This window comes from Xiphophorus hellerii, chromosome 6 (genome assembly GCF_003331165.1).
Source record: "Xiphophorus hellerii strain 12219 chromosome 6, Xiphophorus_hellerii-4.1, whole genome shotgun sequence".
Taxonomy (NCBI): Eukaryota; Metazoa; Chordata; class Actinopteri; order Cyprinodontiformes; family Poeciliidae; genus Xiphophorus; species Xiphophorus hellerii.
This window is the reverse complement of record NC_045677.1, coordinates 11,292,851-11,312,139: the sequence shown is the minus strand read 5'-3', so window position 1 is coordinate 11,312,139 and position 19,289 is coordinate 11,292,851. Positions and strand designations below refer to the sequence as shown.

The 19,289-nt window shown below is 37.0% G+C and overlaps 1 protein-coding gene across 1 annotated transcript in view; it reads left to right on the top strand.

The window, feature by feature from the left end:
* Nucleotides 1–19,289, top strand: part of clstn2a (calsyntenin 2a) — a 154,669-nt gene that overhangs the window by 65,646 nt on the left and 69,734 nt on the right. Inside the window, exon 2 of the mRNA XM_032565740.1 lies at nt 7,375–7,497. Coding sequence (XP_032421631.1) covers nt 7,375–7,497 — 123 coding nt within the window. The remainder of the gene's footprint in view (nt 1–7,374; nt 7,498–19,289) is intronic.

The window sequence follows — 19,289 nt, the reverse complement described above, 5'->3', positions numbered from 1 at the left end:
ACAAAAGTCTAGAAAACTGGGGTATGCCTTTGCAGTGGAGCAGGTGACTGTCAGTGAACGGTTTTCAGTTCAAATCTTTCTTTCCGGCTGCCTGTGCAGGTTTTCATTCTGAATTACCAACAGACAACTTTGACCAACACTCCTGTCCCTGTTTAAAAAAAAAAAAGAAAGACAAAGTATTCCCACAGCCTGATGTTTCCACCACTACGACGACTGTATGTTTTGCTGTGTTGCCTGCATAGCAGAGAGAAAACTACGAACGACTCTCTTTCAGCAAAGAGTTTTCTCGTCACTATTCTTTAAACACCATATTTGTGAACAACTAATAATTGTTCTGCCAACATAATCTTTCACCTGAGCTCCTCCAGGGACGAAATAGGCCTATTCGCTGATTCTGATTAATGCATTCAATTTGTAGGTCAAAGATGGAGCCTGAAACCATAAAAAGTTCAAAACGTTGAATGTTGTTTCATAACCTAACCCTGCCTTCAACTTCTGCACTTTCTTATTTTGTTTGTCCACTAACGTCCGCCAACATCTGAGACCTGACATACCTTATATTGAGACTAAATTACACGTGTGTTTTATTTTGCATTGTAAGAGCGAGGGGTGCTGGACAAAAATGATTTCCACACTTTGCATATTTTTATGTGCGATACATTTTGAAAATCATTTACCTTCTTACCTCTACTTCCAATGATATCCTATGGGTTTGATCCATATAAAACAAAAATACATAGATTCTTTTTTTTTGCTGTGGCAAAGGTTTAAAAAGCACAAAAGTGTGAATCGTTTTGCCAGGAGCTGTGTGAAAGGCCCTTCAGACAGAATCAACCTTTCATCTCTGACTGCCTTCCATTATTATCTCCCACTCTTGACCCAATATCCATCCTAACCTGGCCTCTTCTGTTGCTTTTATCACACACCCTTTCTTCTCTCTCCACTTTCATTTGCTTCTGTCATCTTGCTGCACATTTTGAACTGTGTTCTCCTTTTCCACATTTGGCTGAGAAGCAGTCTTGTACTGAGTGTGAGAGGGTTAAAGTGCAAGTGCGTGTGTGTGTGTGGGGGTGTGTGTGGGTGTGTGTGTGCGCGTGTGCACATTTACGCAGGTTTAATTACTGCTCATTCTGCCAGGGCACGGAGAGGTCACTATAGACTTACACATGCTCTGTCTGCTTCATGACTGGTCGATGGTAGGTTTTGTCATTATTCTTTTAAATGACTAAAATATTGATGCGCCCTGTTGGATAGTTTTTCTCTTCATTCTTAGTCCTGTGCTACTGATCCACTTTCTTTCTTAGCTGCTTTTATCTTTATTGGTGCACATTTTCCCACTAATCCCCCTCAGTGAGCGGTGGAGTACAAGTGTAGCACAGAAAGGTCAGTTCTAGCTTTATTTTTTGACTACCTGGTTTATGTTGATGTTGACCTTGAATCATGTTTGGATAGATCCTGAATTTTTTTTTAAGTTTTTTTTTTTTTAGATTTTTCCAAATTACACTTATTGTTAATAAAAGACCCATCAGCTTCAAATTATACTATAAAAATGACACAACAAACAACAAATAAAAACAGAATTTTTTATCTCGAATACTCTATTTAGTGCCTCCCTTGCAAAAATATTTGTAAATGTAGCGTACATTTTCTGCATTTTTCACACTATATTCAACTTACATGCCTTTTATCTGTTACCCCTAAATAAAATATATTGCAATCAACTAGAGGTCCTCTAATTAGTAAATAACACGTATTTTACTCATTTATAAACCCAGCTGTTCTGTGGAAGACTCAGAGATTTATTGGAGAACAAGCGGCATCACAAAGACTGAAAAATATAGCACACAGGTCAGGGGGTAAAGCTGTGGAGACATTTAATTACAAGTTGGGTTATAAAACTATATCCTAAGCTTGGAGCTTCTGACGCTGCTCTGTTCAGTCCATCAGCAGAAAAACTGTGGCACAAATGAAAACCTTCCAAGATCAAAAAGTGACATGTCAGGCAATGAGAGAATTAATCAGAGAAGCAGCCAAGAGACCCGCGTCTGCTAGAGGAGTTGCAGACATCCACAGCTGAGGTGGGAAAATCTATTGACTGGAAAGCTATTAGTGGTGTACTTCACAAATTTTGCCCTTATGAAAGAGTGGGACGAAGAAAACCTTTGTTGGAAGAAAACCAAAAATGGTCCTATTTGAAGAAATTGTACTGAAGATGATGTTCTGCTGAAGCGTGCCCCATAATGGACCTTTCTGACGTACATGCATTATGCTGTGTGTGAAGGAACAATAACAATGTACCAATATTATCATGGATACATAAGCCAGTAGACAACTCTGACCATAATAGAAGAGAGGAAGAAAGAGGCCAGTTTAAGCTTTTCAGTCCTGGAAGATTGGCTTCTGTTCAAATTACATTTTGGGCTTACATAGAGAATGTAACCTGAACCCAACACCGACACCATTTCGTTCGCAGAAACGGGGAACTTAGTCAGAAGTAATTAAAAGTTGTCGGAAAGCGTGTTAGTCTGCAAAAGATTTTGAACTTGGGCAAATGTTCCCCTGAGCAACATCAACCAACAAACAAACAACAAAACAAAACATAAAAACAGAATTACAGTTTATATTAAAACAAATTTATGTGTTTCGTTAAAAGGTTTCAACCTAATTTCAATCAAGAATCTATGGCAAGATTTACAAATTGATGTTCACACCTGCTCTAAATCCACTGAAAAAGTCAAAAATATCAATGTCTTCATATTAGACATTTCAAAAGACCTTTTAGCTGTAGTTTCATTGAAAGGAGGTTTTCTCAAAGTAGTGACTCGGTGTCTAAATCCAAAGCCACGCTTTTCACATCTTTGTCAAATTTTTGAAAACCATGTATCGTTGTCCAAAGTTGAAAGAGTCAGGACTTTTGAAAGGCACTGTACTTCCCCCCCACCCATTTTAAATCCTTTCTCTGAAAGCTGTTTGACACATTTAATTGGTTTTTGACTTCATGGAGAAGTTTTCTATTCACCACCCATAAATCTGCACTTATTGTTGTTTGCTTTGCCACGGTGTTGGCCTAGTCGGTGAAAAGGACACTTTTCTCTTATCAAATAGACGCTTAGAAGAAACTAAGAAATACACACAGTAGGAACAGTGGTGTGGTAGGCTTGAGGACATGACCTGGACACCGGAATGAAAAGATTATTTGTTTCTGCACAAAGAGTTTTTCAAGCCTCCTCATGCTGATATTTGATCCTACACAAAGACACTAATGCTATTTACTAGAAATCACTGTCTTGTTTCCTTTTTTGTGTCTACATTAGTGTCATATCAGATTTTATCCATAGCTGTGTTCAATATGCTTTTAGACTGTTTGGTAAATGAATTAGTCTTCTCCAATGTGCAGTCTTGTGCTCTAATGGCTGCAGATGTTTTATATAATGGCCAAAGACAGAATGCGTTTTTCAGCGGAACATGTAGTCATTAAAAAAAAAAAAAAAGGATGCTATATTAATGGATATTATTAACCACAGCAACATCTTGGCTCAAGGCTTGGGATCATCTGCCTTGTCTGAGGCAATTTCTATCATTTTGGTCTAGACTGATGTATTTCCGCGGCTGTCTTATAACGCGGCTGTCACTTCTGCATGTCTCAAAATGGCAGCTACACACAAAGTGCAGAGGAACCAGAATGTGTAAATGACTTAATGATTCAGCAGCAATTCATGGAGGGGGAAAGTAAATAAGCTAAATAAACAAAATGTAATTAGCATGAAATATTGGCCACTTGATGTACAGGCTAGAAAGGCTCATGCATATTTAAACCCCTGGCAAATTTAGATTCAAAATATCAAGTTGGAAAAAAAAGAAAAATTGTTAGCATTTTTTTTTAATGACCTGTTAAAAATTTTGTATTCCTTTCTTAGTTGAAATTACAGCAATAATCTTTTAATAGCTGAGCAGCTTTTTGCAACTTTCCAATAGTATTTTGGAGAATCGTTCACGATGAGCTTTAAGTTTGATGTTGGAAAGCATTCTCACCATCACCCCCTTATCTTCAGATTCAACCTGGACTCTGGCTTGGCCACTCAAAAAATGTTAAGATATATTTAGAAACTGCAATTTTAGAGACTGAATCCCATTGTGAACAGATAAGTAGGTATATGGTAAGACTGAGGATTATGATTGCAGGATTCAAAGAGGTGTGTAAAGCAGAAACCTTTCTAAAAAATCATACTGGATAACCTTATAGTGAACTTTAAATGTTAAAATCAATGCTTGGTTGGAGAGAAAGTCCATGGAGTGATATGATGGGCTTCAGGTCACAATGCAGGCAGCAAAGCTAACAACCACTTGGACTTTATAGATGGACTTGTGGGGCAAGACGGAGAGCAGAGAGTTACAATAACAAGAGGTGACAAAAAAAAACCTCAATGGGAGCAGCAGAATCACTGAGTGTGAGAAACGGACAAAGGCAATGCTTGAGTAAATGAAAGTAGGCAGGCTGAATACGGTTATTGATGTGTTTTTTCTAAAGAGAGTGCGTCAGTGAGGGTGAAACCCGGGGTCACATCTCTGAGGCAAATCTGGGGGTTCAGGGAACTTCTAGAAATTACTGAGATAATCCAAAACCTTGTGTGCAGCTCTCCCAGAATGACTGAAACACATTACAGCTGCAAGTAAGGGTTGTTGTTAAAGTTTTTTAATCTTTAAAGACAAGCAGTTCAATACTTTTGGTTATTTGATGTAAGTGGAGTCTGGTCCTCCATCTGCCCGTTATTTTTAGTTTGTTCATTTCAAGTTAATCTATTGGATTTTCTTTAGCTTTTTGCTTTTCTATATCTTAACTGCCCCGCTACCAGCTATTATGGTGTTAAAAATCATCATGATATTATAACTGTAAATCTTTACACGAAAACAAATACAGAACAAGCAGCTGTTTCTCATGAAGGGGTGATTTGTTTTTACTCGTGAGTGAGCTTTGAAAACCGCATGGAAAACTGCAACAATATTATATTTGACTTTACATAATCTGCTCTTCTAGATTTTTTCCCTCTGTCATTCTATGCGGGTTTTCTTACATTTTTGTTTTATTGAGTTCAGTGCTATGTTGCCAAGGAGGTAAACCTTAAATGGATCACTAATGAAGTTTGTGCAACGAGAAGCGTTTTGGAAATAGTTAATTTACCCAATCTGATGAATGCTTTCCCCAGAAACGGCACTTTTATTAGACTCCCCTTAATGAGCCACAACTCTGCTGTGTCATCCACCAACCAATTTGTTTGTAATAAATGTAGGACCTTGAATTGAAAATGAAACAGTGAGTAAAATGGCACTTTCCTTGGGATGCACGTAAATAACCGAAGACATCTTTAAGTGTACAGAAAATACTGTGGTATGTTTTCTGAGTAGCTGGCAGAGGCATAAAATAGCTTTTTCAATACATACAAATTTTCATGTATTTTATGGTTGTTACCTTACTTTAACATTATCTTGGTTTTGAAGAGTAGCTTTTAGAAGATTGTTTCTCTTCATTTCACCTCTGCCTTTTCATGGAAGTTACTAACACTGAAATGTAAATTGAAGAAGGCTGGAAGGATGAGGTAGATGCCGTAGTAGCAATACAGAATAAAAGTGATGCACTTCGAAATGCACCACTGAATCCTCCATTACATGTACAATATTACAGGTGTAGCCTAGAGATATCTTCATTTCACTTGAAGACGGACCACTCTCCTCTTTCCACTCTCCAGCTGAGACGACCCATGCTGGGTACTGCAGTGCTTCTCATCTACCACATGTGCATAATGGCTTGTATAATGTCTTGGTGGTGTTTTTCCTTTCACTTCATATTAACCACTTTGGAGTCTCTCTGAGTGTAGCAGGATTCAGAGAAGGAGGTGTCTCAGTTAAATCTAGCAAATGTGAATTGCAATTCTTTAATATTGTTTTTGCCATCAAAGCCTAATTCCTTCAATAATGTATTTGTTTTTAATCATTCAATTCTAATTAAATTCAAGAATACTCTATTGATCCCAAAGGGAAATTAAATAATCACAATGAGCCCACCACTCTGCCTGAGATTTAGGATCCTAGTCATTGAAATCCATGTCAGGTGTGTGCAGAAGTACTGTGAAAGTCTGTCCAATTGGCCAGGTATTATATTTTAGTTTGCCAAATATTGAATCTACACTTTTCATATTTTTATTAATAAAAAATGTCTAATTTTCCTTCTACCCAACATTTATGCAATACTTTGTGCTTGTTTATCTCAGCATCTCTGTAAAATCTATTAAGCTCGTGTTTAAAACATGACAAATGTGCTAAAACAAACGAGGTTTGAGTAATTCAACATCTAAACATAAGACCTGTGAAATCTTTACGTTGTTTGTTTGCAGTTATTCCGGTTTTCATTTCATTATTGTGACCCTGTCCTTTGAGTGCGTTGATAGCTTCTGGAGAAAATGGGACAGTAGGACAAAACCACCAAAGTTTTACGCAGACGGATAAAAAGCTATACGAGAAGGCTTTAGGAACGGTTTGGTACATTTTAAATCACTGCCAGCTGGACATGTCATCTGCTCATTGGCATGGGACAAAGCGATCCTCTTCAATGGATTAGAAGGTCAGGGTGTCAGGCCAGTTCCCCGCGGAGTGTGACTCTTGGACACCAGAGATGCAGTCTGTGTGTATATGTGGGCTCACCCAAGCACACAATATCCACATATGTTCATGTGGCTTGAGCATAAGTTCCTGTTTGTTAGTTCCTGCTGTGTGGAAGTTTAATTTAGAGCACATTACATTACACTAGATTCAATAAGCACATGTTTTCATCCAAAGGGACTTCACAAGTACTGGAGGGATGGGAGAGTTTAATATCTAGCCCATGAACATGCAGATTTAGGAATGCGGGGAATCAGATTACCTCCTGAGCTGCAGTGGCAATATTCACTTTGTGTGTGATGGTGGTCTCTGTTAATGTGCGGTTTATCCACCCTACAAAACAAGGGTGGTGTTTGAGTTCACCATTCTGTATAAATGTACAAAGAAAAGGGCCAACAAAAAAATAGTACGAATTTACCGTGTAAAAAGTGCTGATGGTGGAGGAAGATGTGCAAAGGTCATAACACAAATCTAAAAACAGAAATGTGTTTGTTCAAAGTGTCGCACTATGTTTGTGGTAAACCTCTCACCAAAATAAATATCAGTGAAAAAACTAAAACTAACTGGGCATAAAAGCTTTCTTTTTTAGATAAACACTATCTATAAAAATGTTTTTCTTACCTATATTATTATTTACATCGGTCGATAAAATTAACTCTGTTGACAAACCTAAAAATGAAGAGACACTGTTTTATCTCATTCTTTCTTCTCCTTTCACAGTCAACAAGCACAAGCCTTGGATAGAGACCTCCTACCATGGAGTGATTACAGAGAATATGGACACGGTGCTGCTGGACCCTCCACTGGTCGCGCTGGACAAGGACGCTCCGGTTCCTTATGCTGGTAGGGAACCTAAATCCCAAATGGCAAACACTCAGTCAGATGTGTACGGTTTATCCAAATGGCAATCATTTTTCTCACATTTTCTCACAATTTATTGATGCAGAAAGCAGGGTGCTCTCACACGTTTCCTCACTAACACACTCAGGACCTCGACAAAGATGCCACAGCTCTGTGCTCAGGCAACTATAGCAACTTCACACCACTGGGCAAAAGCAGATGATCCAGCAGTTCTCTGTGCCCACTGTTTGTCATGGAGCGTGAATTCCATTTATCACTTGCAGAAGTGTAAAACAAATGCTGTATTTTTTTTATTTTATTTTTTTTCAAGAAGGGAGACTTTTTTCTCACCATGTAACAGGCAACTCTACAAACAATCAAAAAAATATATTCAAGGCTGTATTTAAGTATTTTTAACTACAAACCCAGGGAAAGAGAGTGCATCCTTTTCACTTCTAAGACCAAATACATTTTTATGCTGCAAGAAGATTCTGGGTTCAAATCCCAACGTGATTCTTCCTGTGTGGAGTTTGCATGTTTTACTCGTACACACGAAGATTCTCTACCAAGGTTTAGTGTTATATGTCATCTTTTACAAAAGCTGGGTTTTTTTCACAGCTTCAGCATGTAACATTGATGTAATGTTTGTCCGATAAATATTTTTATATCTTTATTTTGCTATGTTGATTGTCATTGAAATTCAGTTGTCGACAATGTTAATATCACAAAGGATGATTTGGAATGCAATATTTGTTGCCTTTCCTGCTTTAATACATTCACCCTGTTGGAGTCTCACTGCCACATCTGACGGATACTGCCCAAGGTGATGAAGGTCACAACAGCTGAAAGCATTGAAATGACAGATAAAAAGAAAGAGAAAATGAGGAACTCAGTGTATTTATCACAGCTAATATCACATTTAACAATGTTATCCCAGTTGCTGGATTTTCATTTTGTTCCACCCTATGTTGTAGTTCACTTTAGGATTCATTATCCAAAGAACTGATGAGGAAGAAAAGCGAAAACAAGCTAAAAGAGGGGTTCACTTTGATGTTTGTATTTGAGAAAGATAAATTATTTAAGGTTCTTCAAATTCCTTTTCTTTCTAATCAAAGATGCCGCAGAAACACGTCTACAGTTTATATTATAAAGTAAGAGTTCCTACTTGTACACAAACTTTGCTGATTAAATGTTATTCCTCTGTCTGCTGAGCATGATGTGGCATTTGGAGGTCAATTAAATGTACAGCATACGCCATATCATCGGACAAGTACGTTTTTAATTTCTTGGATGGCTACTTTTTACTTTTGAGTAAAAATATTTTGAAGTAATGCTACTCTTACTTGAGTATAAGTTTTGGGATAGAGGAGAAAACACATTTATTTAAACAAGCCTTTGGGAATTAGATTACAAGTAAAAAAATTTTGGTAGGTAATGTCTAATCTCGGTAAAATGGATCAAAGTGCTGAGAAGTATTGAAATCTGATAAGCCAACTATTTTCATTCTTTTCCTTCTTTCTTTCTCTTGTGAAAGGTCTATAAATCATCAGAAGAAATATTGAAAAGTGTGAAACGAGCACCCTAGTATTTCTATACTATATTTCTGTACTGTGTAACCTAGATGCCTTACAGCATAATCGATTATGCTTTTTACTCTGTAATATATTTTTAAAAGCAGATATCGCAACCCATTTTTGTTAAACATAAGCGGAAACACTGAAAACCCTCTTCAGAGCTGTTGCTCCTTTCCGCTCAGATAGGCTTACAGTGATTTGCAGCACATTGTTTTACCTGGTAAACAAATCTGTGATGCACTGAATGTTTAATGACACCACAACAACCAGGCTGACACAAGGGAAAATTTATTTTAGATGCTTTTCTCAGTGATTAACATGTGGTTTGTTTGCTTGAGAAGGTCAACGTTGGTGAGAAATCACCCGGGAGAAAAAAAACAGACGCGTCTGACTGGTGATATTTCTCTCCTTGAATGTTTTTTATTGCTTGTGGTCTAATGAATGAAACCAGCACAATAGCTTCCAAGGAGACAGAAAAAATGGCCGTAAAAGAGCAGCTCCATTCAAATTTATCTTCTTTGGCTTACCCTGTATTTTGTACAAACACCTCCATCCACTCCCCACCTCAACCCCACACAATCTAACTATTCTGTCACATTTTTATCTGGATCTCTACCCTCATTTGTGGCTTTTTTCTCCCCCGGTCCTGGCACCACATTCCCTCTTCCTGATTCCTATAGTCCTTTTTCCTCTTCTCTATCTCAACACATTGCTCCCAGCGAGCCCATATTCAGCCAGTCACTTAGATTATAGACACTCTCATCAATCCTGGTTTTGTTTTATGGCAGAAAGGAGTGGGCTACCCTTCTGGCTCCACATTAATTGCAAAGTGAGAACACAGATGAGAATTGTTAAGCAGTTCCTGCAGCTTTTATACAACGCCGTAAAAGATATTTGACATCTTCCAGGTTTCTTCTGTTCTTGAATTTTTGGCTCACCGACATGTTTCAAATAATCATCTTTTTTTTTTAAAAAAAGGAACATATTCCACAAGAATAACCTGAGTACACATCAAAATGTAATTACTTCATTTATTAGGAGAAAATTGCAGTGTGAAAAACCAAAAACACAACAAAAAATAAATTGCTTCCATGTTAAATGAATGAATTAACTTTAATTAACTTAATAACCACATTTTTGCAAGATATTAATTGAAGGCTCAAACTCCAACTCTTAAAACTACCACTATGCACTGTGAATTGGCACAATACAAGTAAACTGAATGAATTGTTGTTTTTGCTGCTTGATTTCTTTGTTGTTTAAATTATGAGAGATGAATCGAGGATGTGCACTGAACCTGCAGCTTTACACTCTTCCTCCCAAGTAAGTAAGAAAGAGTAACAAATGTAATTAATATACATGGCTATTCAATTTACATGAATAATATTCTTAAACAAATTTTTGTCAGAGTAATGTTATGGTGGATTGATTACCTAATGACCAAAATTATGTACAGTATATAGTTTTGACTGTCTAGCTGTATTTATCAAAAAGATGTGCAGTGTGTCCCGTTGTTCAAGACAACTTCACATTTAAAATTTTTTCACTGTTACTGTATCTTTTCTTCTGCACAAAAATGGTTTAAATGGATATAGAAATGTAAATTAAAATGAACTTTCTGGTGCTTTCTGGTAAATCCTGTCTTCAGTCAGTGACTGAACTTTCAAACACAGTCTAAATGGACGGGGTTTCAGTCAGTGGGCCTTTTTCTGATGACTAAATTATTTTAATTTGTGAATAAGAGCAGGTGTTTTGGAAATTCAGGCAACGCTGCAGCTTTGTGGTGCTTTTTTTTTTTAATTTTATGTTAACTAAGTGCAAGGTTGATGTGCCTACACGACTGAATTTGTTCGACATAAAATATATTAAACTGTAGTTCATGTTATGAAACAAAACAGAGAAAATTCAGAAAAGGAAAATACTTTTTACAGTTTTTATTTTTTGTTTTGTTGTTTTCTTTCTCCTGTAAAGTCCTTTTTTTTTTTTTTTCTAAAGGCCTTCTTACCAAACATTTTTATGCATATCCTCTTTACTTTCTATTGCCTTCGGCTGCGTCTGTCCCTCCTCTGCCACAGAACATTTCACTTTGATGTAAACAACCAACACTGTGCCTACCAACAGAAGCACAAAGGTGTGTGGGTCGAGGAGCGCTGCGTGTACCGATAGTCTTCTCAATCAAAAGTAGCGTGAGCAATGGTGGCTTAGGGCTTCAGGGGGCTACAAGGCAAACTGACAGTTTCATTTGCTTGTTCTTTATCTGAAGGCCACAGTCAACAGCCACAAATACTTTCCATTTATCATACTACCAGAAAAATGTCCTATGGTACATTGTTTCCTCTGGATGCACAGAGGGTGGAAGAACAAAAGTATTCTGAGAAGAAAGGGAGAATGGATAGCTGTGGGGAACCGGGGAGACAAAGAGCTGTTGAATGTAAGTGGAGGATGTTATAACCAGCTTCTTGGAGACAACTCTTAATATTCTTGCAGGGTGTTTGTGCGAGTAGCATGTAATTTTCATGATTGCACAAACATAGTTATGATTCTGAATCGGTTTTCGACCCCTGTGCTTCCTCCCCCGTGTACTTGAGATAAAGATCAACACCTGCCCTCACCAATCGAGATTCGGCCAACATGAACTACTAGACATCAAGCGAATAACGGGTAATTTACCCATAAACTTCTTTCACGCACCGCCCCTCGAATCGAATCTAGTAATTCCTTTAATTTGCATCAGCATCATTTGTGAAAGTACTTGCATAATGAGAGGGTTGAAGGTTTTCCACCTTCATCCCTCCACCTAGTGGATCTCTAGGAACACAGCTAGAGATCCACTGCTGTGGTTTTTCCTGGCTGATTTGATTTTCTGGTTTTTGGACTATTACTCAAAAGAGAAACAAATGTTGAAGATTCTCTGAAAAAAACAGAAGCTTCAAAGCAAACATAAAATTTCAAGATTGATCCCATGCATTCATTTAAATTTATGCCCTCAACCTTTTTCTGATTTATTAATCCCAAAACGTGCAGCTGTATTTAGTTCTGATGCATTTAAAGAACTTAAGAACTGGGAATCTGCATTGCAAATTAGCTAAGGCTATAAATGTTATAGTGCTTGATATTATGAATACTAAGCACTTGTCCCCCATTCACAAATACCATAAACAAACAAAATAAATACTATTAACAAAACATCCACGTTGCCAGAGTCTGAAAACAAATTATTTAATCTTATATTTTTAATTAGATTTTATCCATCTTCTGTTTTCAGTTTAATGTTAGAAAGCTCTATGTCAAATTTATAATATGATCAGAAAAAAAAGATTGCCAAATGCTTTGGAATGTAGCACTGGTGAAATGCTTTTAAAATCTGCATTTAACTAGTTTAGGGTTGAAGAAAAATTATGGAAATCGGTAATGAGAGTGCATGTAGAGGTAAATTTCTGATCCACTCTTTGAAGGATTTTGTATATTTAGAAGAACAGACACCCTAGGATCATAACAAACAGGTGTATTTGCACTGTGTGATGGTCATTCAGTCATGAAACATAAATCTGTTAAATCCAGTCAGTTGGAAACTCCAAGTTTCCTATGACTTTAAACGTTGTGTAGCATGTCCTCAGTTTTAGAAATGACTTAGCAACCATTTTCAGACTAACGGAGCTGTTTTGTGATACTTCTTCAGATCATTCTGCTTTCATCTTGTCAGAAAGTTCTGTCTAGTTAATCCTCAATTAATCCTCGGTTAATCCTCGGTCTCGCTAATGAAGTCGAGTCCAAAAAGTGGTCAATAAAAATTACTTTTTTACCACGCTGTACACAGGAACATTACTCACGTAACACTACTACTGGAGTTCAGTCATGTAGATTTATGCAGAAGTAATGACAAAATTACAGCCATACAAGTAATGAAAAATTATGAGACTTAGTCACTATCTGAAAAGATGAACACAATGGTGAAATAAGCAAGCAAAATTAATGTAAAAGGGAAATTAACTGCACGACTGCATAACAGAACAAATTCACCTCTGATCACAGAAACACTTTTGGCTCATCTACAAAGTCATTTATAGCCGGTCTCCCACTGCCAAATCCCACTGTACCGGCTACACTGCACCGAGGTGAAAATAGCTGAGAAGCTAATTACACTATAGGACCCAACAAAGCAGAAACTGTGACACATTTCAAAGAGAATGGGGCAAAAAAGGAAGTGGAATAGAGAGGAAGAAATGTTTGGGAAAAAAGGCTGGCGATGTGAGAGGAGGAGATGAAAGAGTGAGACAAAGGTAGAGCAGATAATGGGGATGTGCAGTGTGTACGTGTGCAACAAGGAGACGGAGAGAAGTACGGAGGAAGATGATGTGATGGATCATCAAAGGATAAGAGAGGATATTGAAGCGAAAGTCTGATCAAACCAGGCTGGTGTCTGTTTCTCTGCCCTGAGGAGAGGAGGAACATTTCACTGTGCCTGGCTGCCACGTCCCCCCCTGCTCTCCTCTCTGTCCTCTTTGCCTTTCTAACGTGCTTAAATTTCTGCAGTGGGACCGCCGTAGTTTGCAGGTTATGGATTGGCATGTTGCATCGTAAAACGAATGCAATCATAGATACAATATGCTCGTTTGGGAGCTGATCTCCATCTTTGTGAACAAGGTTTCTGTTTTGGTTGTGCAAAAAAAAGAGCAGCATTTGAACATCAGATCTGAATATCTTTCACTCACTGGAAAGAAGCAGGCACTTCTGGGATTCCTGGTAAAAGTGTGATGAGGGCATAAGCTGTTTATTATTCCAGATCATTTTCAAAGAAAACACACAGCAGGGATAGAAGTATGAATCAAATTCATGCAGAGCAAATAGTTACGACACAGTATCACATCGTTATGATGTTTGTGGGTTATTGTTTGTGAAGTAAAAATTTGTTGATCCAGAGCCAGGATCAAATTATCCTGAGCCAATGAGATGAGCAGTCAAAGGACCAGCAGAGCATCAACAGGGGAAACCCATAATCTCTAAAGATATCTAATCTAAAGGTATTACTGGTAATTATTTTTAGACTAAACATAAGTCAAAGACAATCGAACGTTATTTTTTTTTTGGTTGCATATGGCTATTAAACAAATTGGTTAATTACCAAATACGTACCTTGTAATGCAGTGACTGCAAATTAGAAAGGATAATTTAAATGAGTTTTGATCTTAGATTTAATCCCCACCATCTATCAAGGATGTTAAAGTGACAAACAAAATATCTGGATTTCAGAAATTTTCAACATTGTTTTTTTTGTCGTCTGTTTTTGTTGTCATCTTTAGATTTTGAATTAGAGAACAATAACTTTGATTAAAAAGATAAAAGTTCAGTTTCAAAGTTTTTCCTGTATTGGATAATAAAAGGTAGTAGAAAAGAACAAATAAAAAAAGAACACTTTCTCTTTGAACTATTTCCATCATGCTTTTATTCTTATTTTGAGATTGAAAATCCTTGCAGAGGAGCCAGATCAAAGAACTGTCTCTAAATGCACACTGGGTCGTGGATTGCTAAACAGGTAGGGTCAGTGGTGCCATCTGCTAATTAGCATTACTTGTAAGACAACAATGAAAGTAAAATGTTGTGTGAGATGAATGAATAAGCGAGTCTACAGACATATAATAATGGGATGCTAGATATTGTGCATACAGCCAATTAAAAACAAGAAACAAGTTATTTAATAATACATTAATATAGTGCCATGTCAGAGAAGTTTTCCAAAGCCAGTCAATGCAGGTCCATTCTTTATGTAATTTCAAATCACAAGTTTACAGCTTTGCATGGTAATTAGTTTTTACTGAATAAGGAAAGGCAAAAAATAAACACATTTATTTTGATCCGTTTGAAATGAAAATCTTTGTCAGAAATAAAGCCAAACTTTCACATCTTGTCAGACTAGCTCTTTGCTACTGATGAGCGGTTCTGTGTGTGATTCCTCTGATGCAGCTAGTGAAATGTTTACTCTTTATTGTGCCTTATATTACTTCTGCTGCCTTGTTTTCAGCTGGCTGATTAAAGCCTCCACCGTAAACATCAGCAATTGTTGGGCCTCCTGTGAAAATGACAACAGTCCTACCAACACATTTCACTTTACAAGAACGCCTGTATCATGACGTCACAACAGCTAATAAAATGTTTTTTCAGACGATTTTTAAGATATGACCTAACTATGGAAAGCTCACAATTCTGAAGGTAATTTGAGAAATTGTTATAAATACATGTGAGTATTTATTGGGGTGAATTATGCTTTCTTAGAACTCAGTAGCCTTTTGAAATGCTTTTTCTACGTAGAATATTAGAGTGTTGGTTGGTAACCTTGAGCCTGACTTACATCCTTCCACTGGTATATGTTATCTAGTGTTTTTGAACCATTTTCTCAGAAAACAGTAAGAAGAATGTTTTGTAAAGGCTAGATTCTGTTTTGACCTTGGTTTTGAAATGTGTCGGTAACAAGCATTTTCTGAAGGTTTAATTTGGTGGGGCTTCACCACCTGATGGAAAACAAAAGGTTATTTATGATGTGAGTGGTCTAATGTTTACTCACATTGTATCCTGGACCAAGGCTAAGATAGTTTAATATATGGCTGTTAAGAGAAATGGTTGTTTTTTCACTACACTTTTAGTGTTTTTTACAGTTTTTTAGTTTGTTTCCTAATCTTCCTGCAGGCGTAGTTTGGATTTCACACAGAGCTGTTTTTCAGGCTTGGACAGTTTTAAAGAATGTCTTTAAGTGATTTAAATGAATGTTGTGTGTATTATTTTAGACAATTATTTTCCATCCTTTCATTTTTAAATCACATTTTGCTTTTAATCAACGGCTGCATCTAGTCTCTCCATTGCTGACTGTTGCACTATTCAGTGTTATCTAATCTTATCTTTGTCTAATTAATACTCAAATAGCTACATGTGCAGACTTGAATTAGTTTTTAAATGAAAACCACTGGCAAACATTAAAACCTGATTCTTTTATTTAGCAGGAGTCACCTTTCCTCTAGGTAATTGGGTCCGTCTTGATTCTAGGACTAATTACACATCCAGTAATGCGTGGCTGAAGCTCTGTTGTCGGTGTATTGTCTGATCGCTCTCGGCGTCAAACAACCTCTTAGCCTATGATTGATTTTATGAAAGACCCAATCCGTTCTGTTATTAGCCTACTACCCTATTTTTTGAAATTGCATTGGCTCGTTCTCTCTTGTCTTGACACCATGGGTTTTTCAATTTTTTTTATTTTTATTTGTGTGTGTTTTTCTTAAACTTACAATAAGCTAAGGCTGTGGGTATTTTGTGCACACAAGTACAGAGCACCTCATGCAGGTTTGCTGTGTCTATATTTTAAACATTTAAAATGCATGTAAAACTTATGCTAAATAAAACTGACAATGCTAGCTAAAAACAAATAGCCATTCCTCGTTGCTTTCTAAGCATTATAAGCATTATTGTTTTTGGTAGATGGACACAAACAGTGGGTTGCTGGTTATTTTTTTGAAATAACAGATGCAGGAATCTGCTTCTCAAGGACAGGCAGTGACCCTGGTCCTGATAACAGCTAAATTGACCTAAAGTAATGTGCGGTGAGGAGCTCCTCTAACAAATCCAGATCATCTCATTATTCTCCTTTTTCTCCCGTTTTGTCTATGTGACAGAGGTTTCAGAGCCTCAACGTGCTGACAGGTCAATTAGACGTCAATTTACATATATTCCTCAGTCCATTTGCCTTATCCATTTGAGCATGAAAAATGATTATGAGCCTTTTTGACCTGTGTACCATATCAATGTTGCTCAGACGACTTTATCCTTAATTATCTGTGACCCATTCACCCTTAAAACTTCCAACTTCCCTCCCCATGTCTTTATCATTGTAATAAAGTTAGACTCCTATTTTTATTGGCTCTCATTTCCATTCCAGACACTATTCACCATAAAGCCAACCCCAACAAAGCTTTATAGAGTAGTTACTCCTCCCAAAAAGCTAATGGAGCCCTTTTAACATAAGAATTGGACATGATATCACACCCTATTCTTCCAAGTCAATGCAAAAACCTGAAATGCATTGTTCATTAATATTTCTTTATAAAATATGTTTTTGATGGTGCTGTGATTTGTATTTGTTGGTCTCAAATTTAAGCTGCAGTTGCACATTTTACTGAAATTTTAGAGTATATAGTAAAGCTACCACAAGTTATTGATCTGCCTGAAACAATATTATTTTTATGAATGCTTGCCAACTCTAACTCTTTTGCAGTGAGCCAACGGTTTCAAATGTCTCCTATATCATGACTCAGACCAAGCTAAAGTCCCGCTAAGTAAAATGAAGCCTTATGGCTATGGTTTGATGTTTTCATCTATTAATTTATTCTGAAGAATGATGTCTGATCATTGGTGTGTGATCTAAAGCTTAAACCTAACTGAGTTAGGTAATAGATTAATAATATGAGGCGCACAAAATGGTCCACCTTTAAATTACTTAGAATTAGGGTTTTGGAGTGACCTTGTCTGGACTTGCATCTGTTTTGCTTTATTCTAAATCTTAAACAGGCTCACCAAGTCCAAAAACTCATGAATGTGGCAAATCGCCACAATTCATTGGTAACAGGAAGTGCTTAAAGCATGTTTATGCCTCTCTTCAAACTCAATATTTTGAGTCCTAAGAAGCCCAGATAATGATGTTTTGGATGTGGATGCTTTTGTCAGGTTTATGTTCCAACATTTGGCTTAGACTTAGGCACATAAATACTACCTTTTTGCTTGGAATTTTGAAGACATGTTGTCATAGAATAAAAAAAGCAACGTTCATTTTACTCAAACTTTACTTTTCATATACCTATGAAAAGTAAAGTAAGAGAAACTGATCATCTTAAGTGGTCCCTTAATTTTATTCATACCAATAAAACAATCGAACCAGATATAATTTTTTCTCTCTCGTAATTTGGTATTTAGTTTTCACCAAGGGGTTCGATCATCTCTGAAGTGGCTCAACATGATCTGACAGCTGTGCGAGTGAAATAAGATGTTTCTACATCTTCCCCTGCCACTGTGCTCTCTTTCTGCTCAACGGACAAAAAGAGGGAGTGTTCAGTTTTTGCAGAAGTGCCAGAACATTTGAAGGGCAATTTCAGTCGAGTGACAGAGTAATGGATGAAGGCAGCCAGAGCCATCAGTCAAGTGCCGAACAGTACCAAGTCAAAGTTCTAACAAACACCCAATCTTCAGTCTCTGTACTTGCTGCAAACTCAATTTCCCTGCCTGGCTGTGGAGTGTAACAGGGCATTTCTTAGAATTGTTATTTTTCCCGTTGACCACATGAACGAGTGATAAAGACGTCAATATTTAAGTACTTTAAAGGGGGCTTTTAGTGCTTCACTATAACCACAAATTAGTTTCAGTTGACTTCATGTTAACCTCTGCTGGTATTTTTGGTCTGTTTTGAAAGTCGGCCGGTCTCATCCTTAAGGTTGTACACCTTGAGCTCTAAAAAGGTCACAGCTGCTGATCTAATTCAAATTTTCTACAAGGTAATTAGTATTCTTTCTGAGTTTTTTTTTTACCCAGTGTTACATCCCAGAGTACCTCTTTGTCTCTATTCTCTGCTAATTGTGACAGTGAGAATGATGCTGATATAAAAGAGGGGGTGCTGGTGAGAGTAAGTAAGTAGATCTCTCATCATCCGGTTTCTACCTCCCAGGGCACAAATAATTGAAGACGCTGTAACGCCAGTCCTTTCCTGCCCTTCTAAGACCTTTTGTTGACCTTTTTCTGTCATTTAACTGTATCACAAAGTGCTGCTGTCCCTGTGTGATGATAATTAAGTCAACTCACACTCCACATGTATTGGGTATATCAGACAACACAATTTCAACACAATGATAATTATTTGTCATGGTAGTAAGTTGTTGAATTAGCTGGACTAACCTTAAAGACAATGTTTAAATAGGGATTTGGCAAGATTATGAGCTAAAATGCAGTATGCTACTTTATTTGTTATTGTGGTAAATGACCTATATACTGGTAGCTGAAACACTTGGCTGACAGGAAGTGGTTTGCTTCATCTATTCGCAATAAATGTTTTTTATTGACGTATTGAAGAGATTGTACATTAATTAGAATGTCAAAAAATGTACGAAACAAAAATCTAACAATGCCACATTTTAACTCAGACTGGCTTTGTATGCAAACATTTTCCTATTCCCAAAACCTCAATTCGTTTTT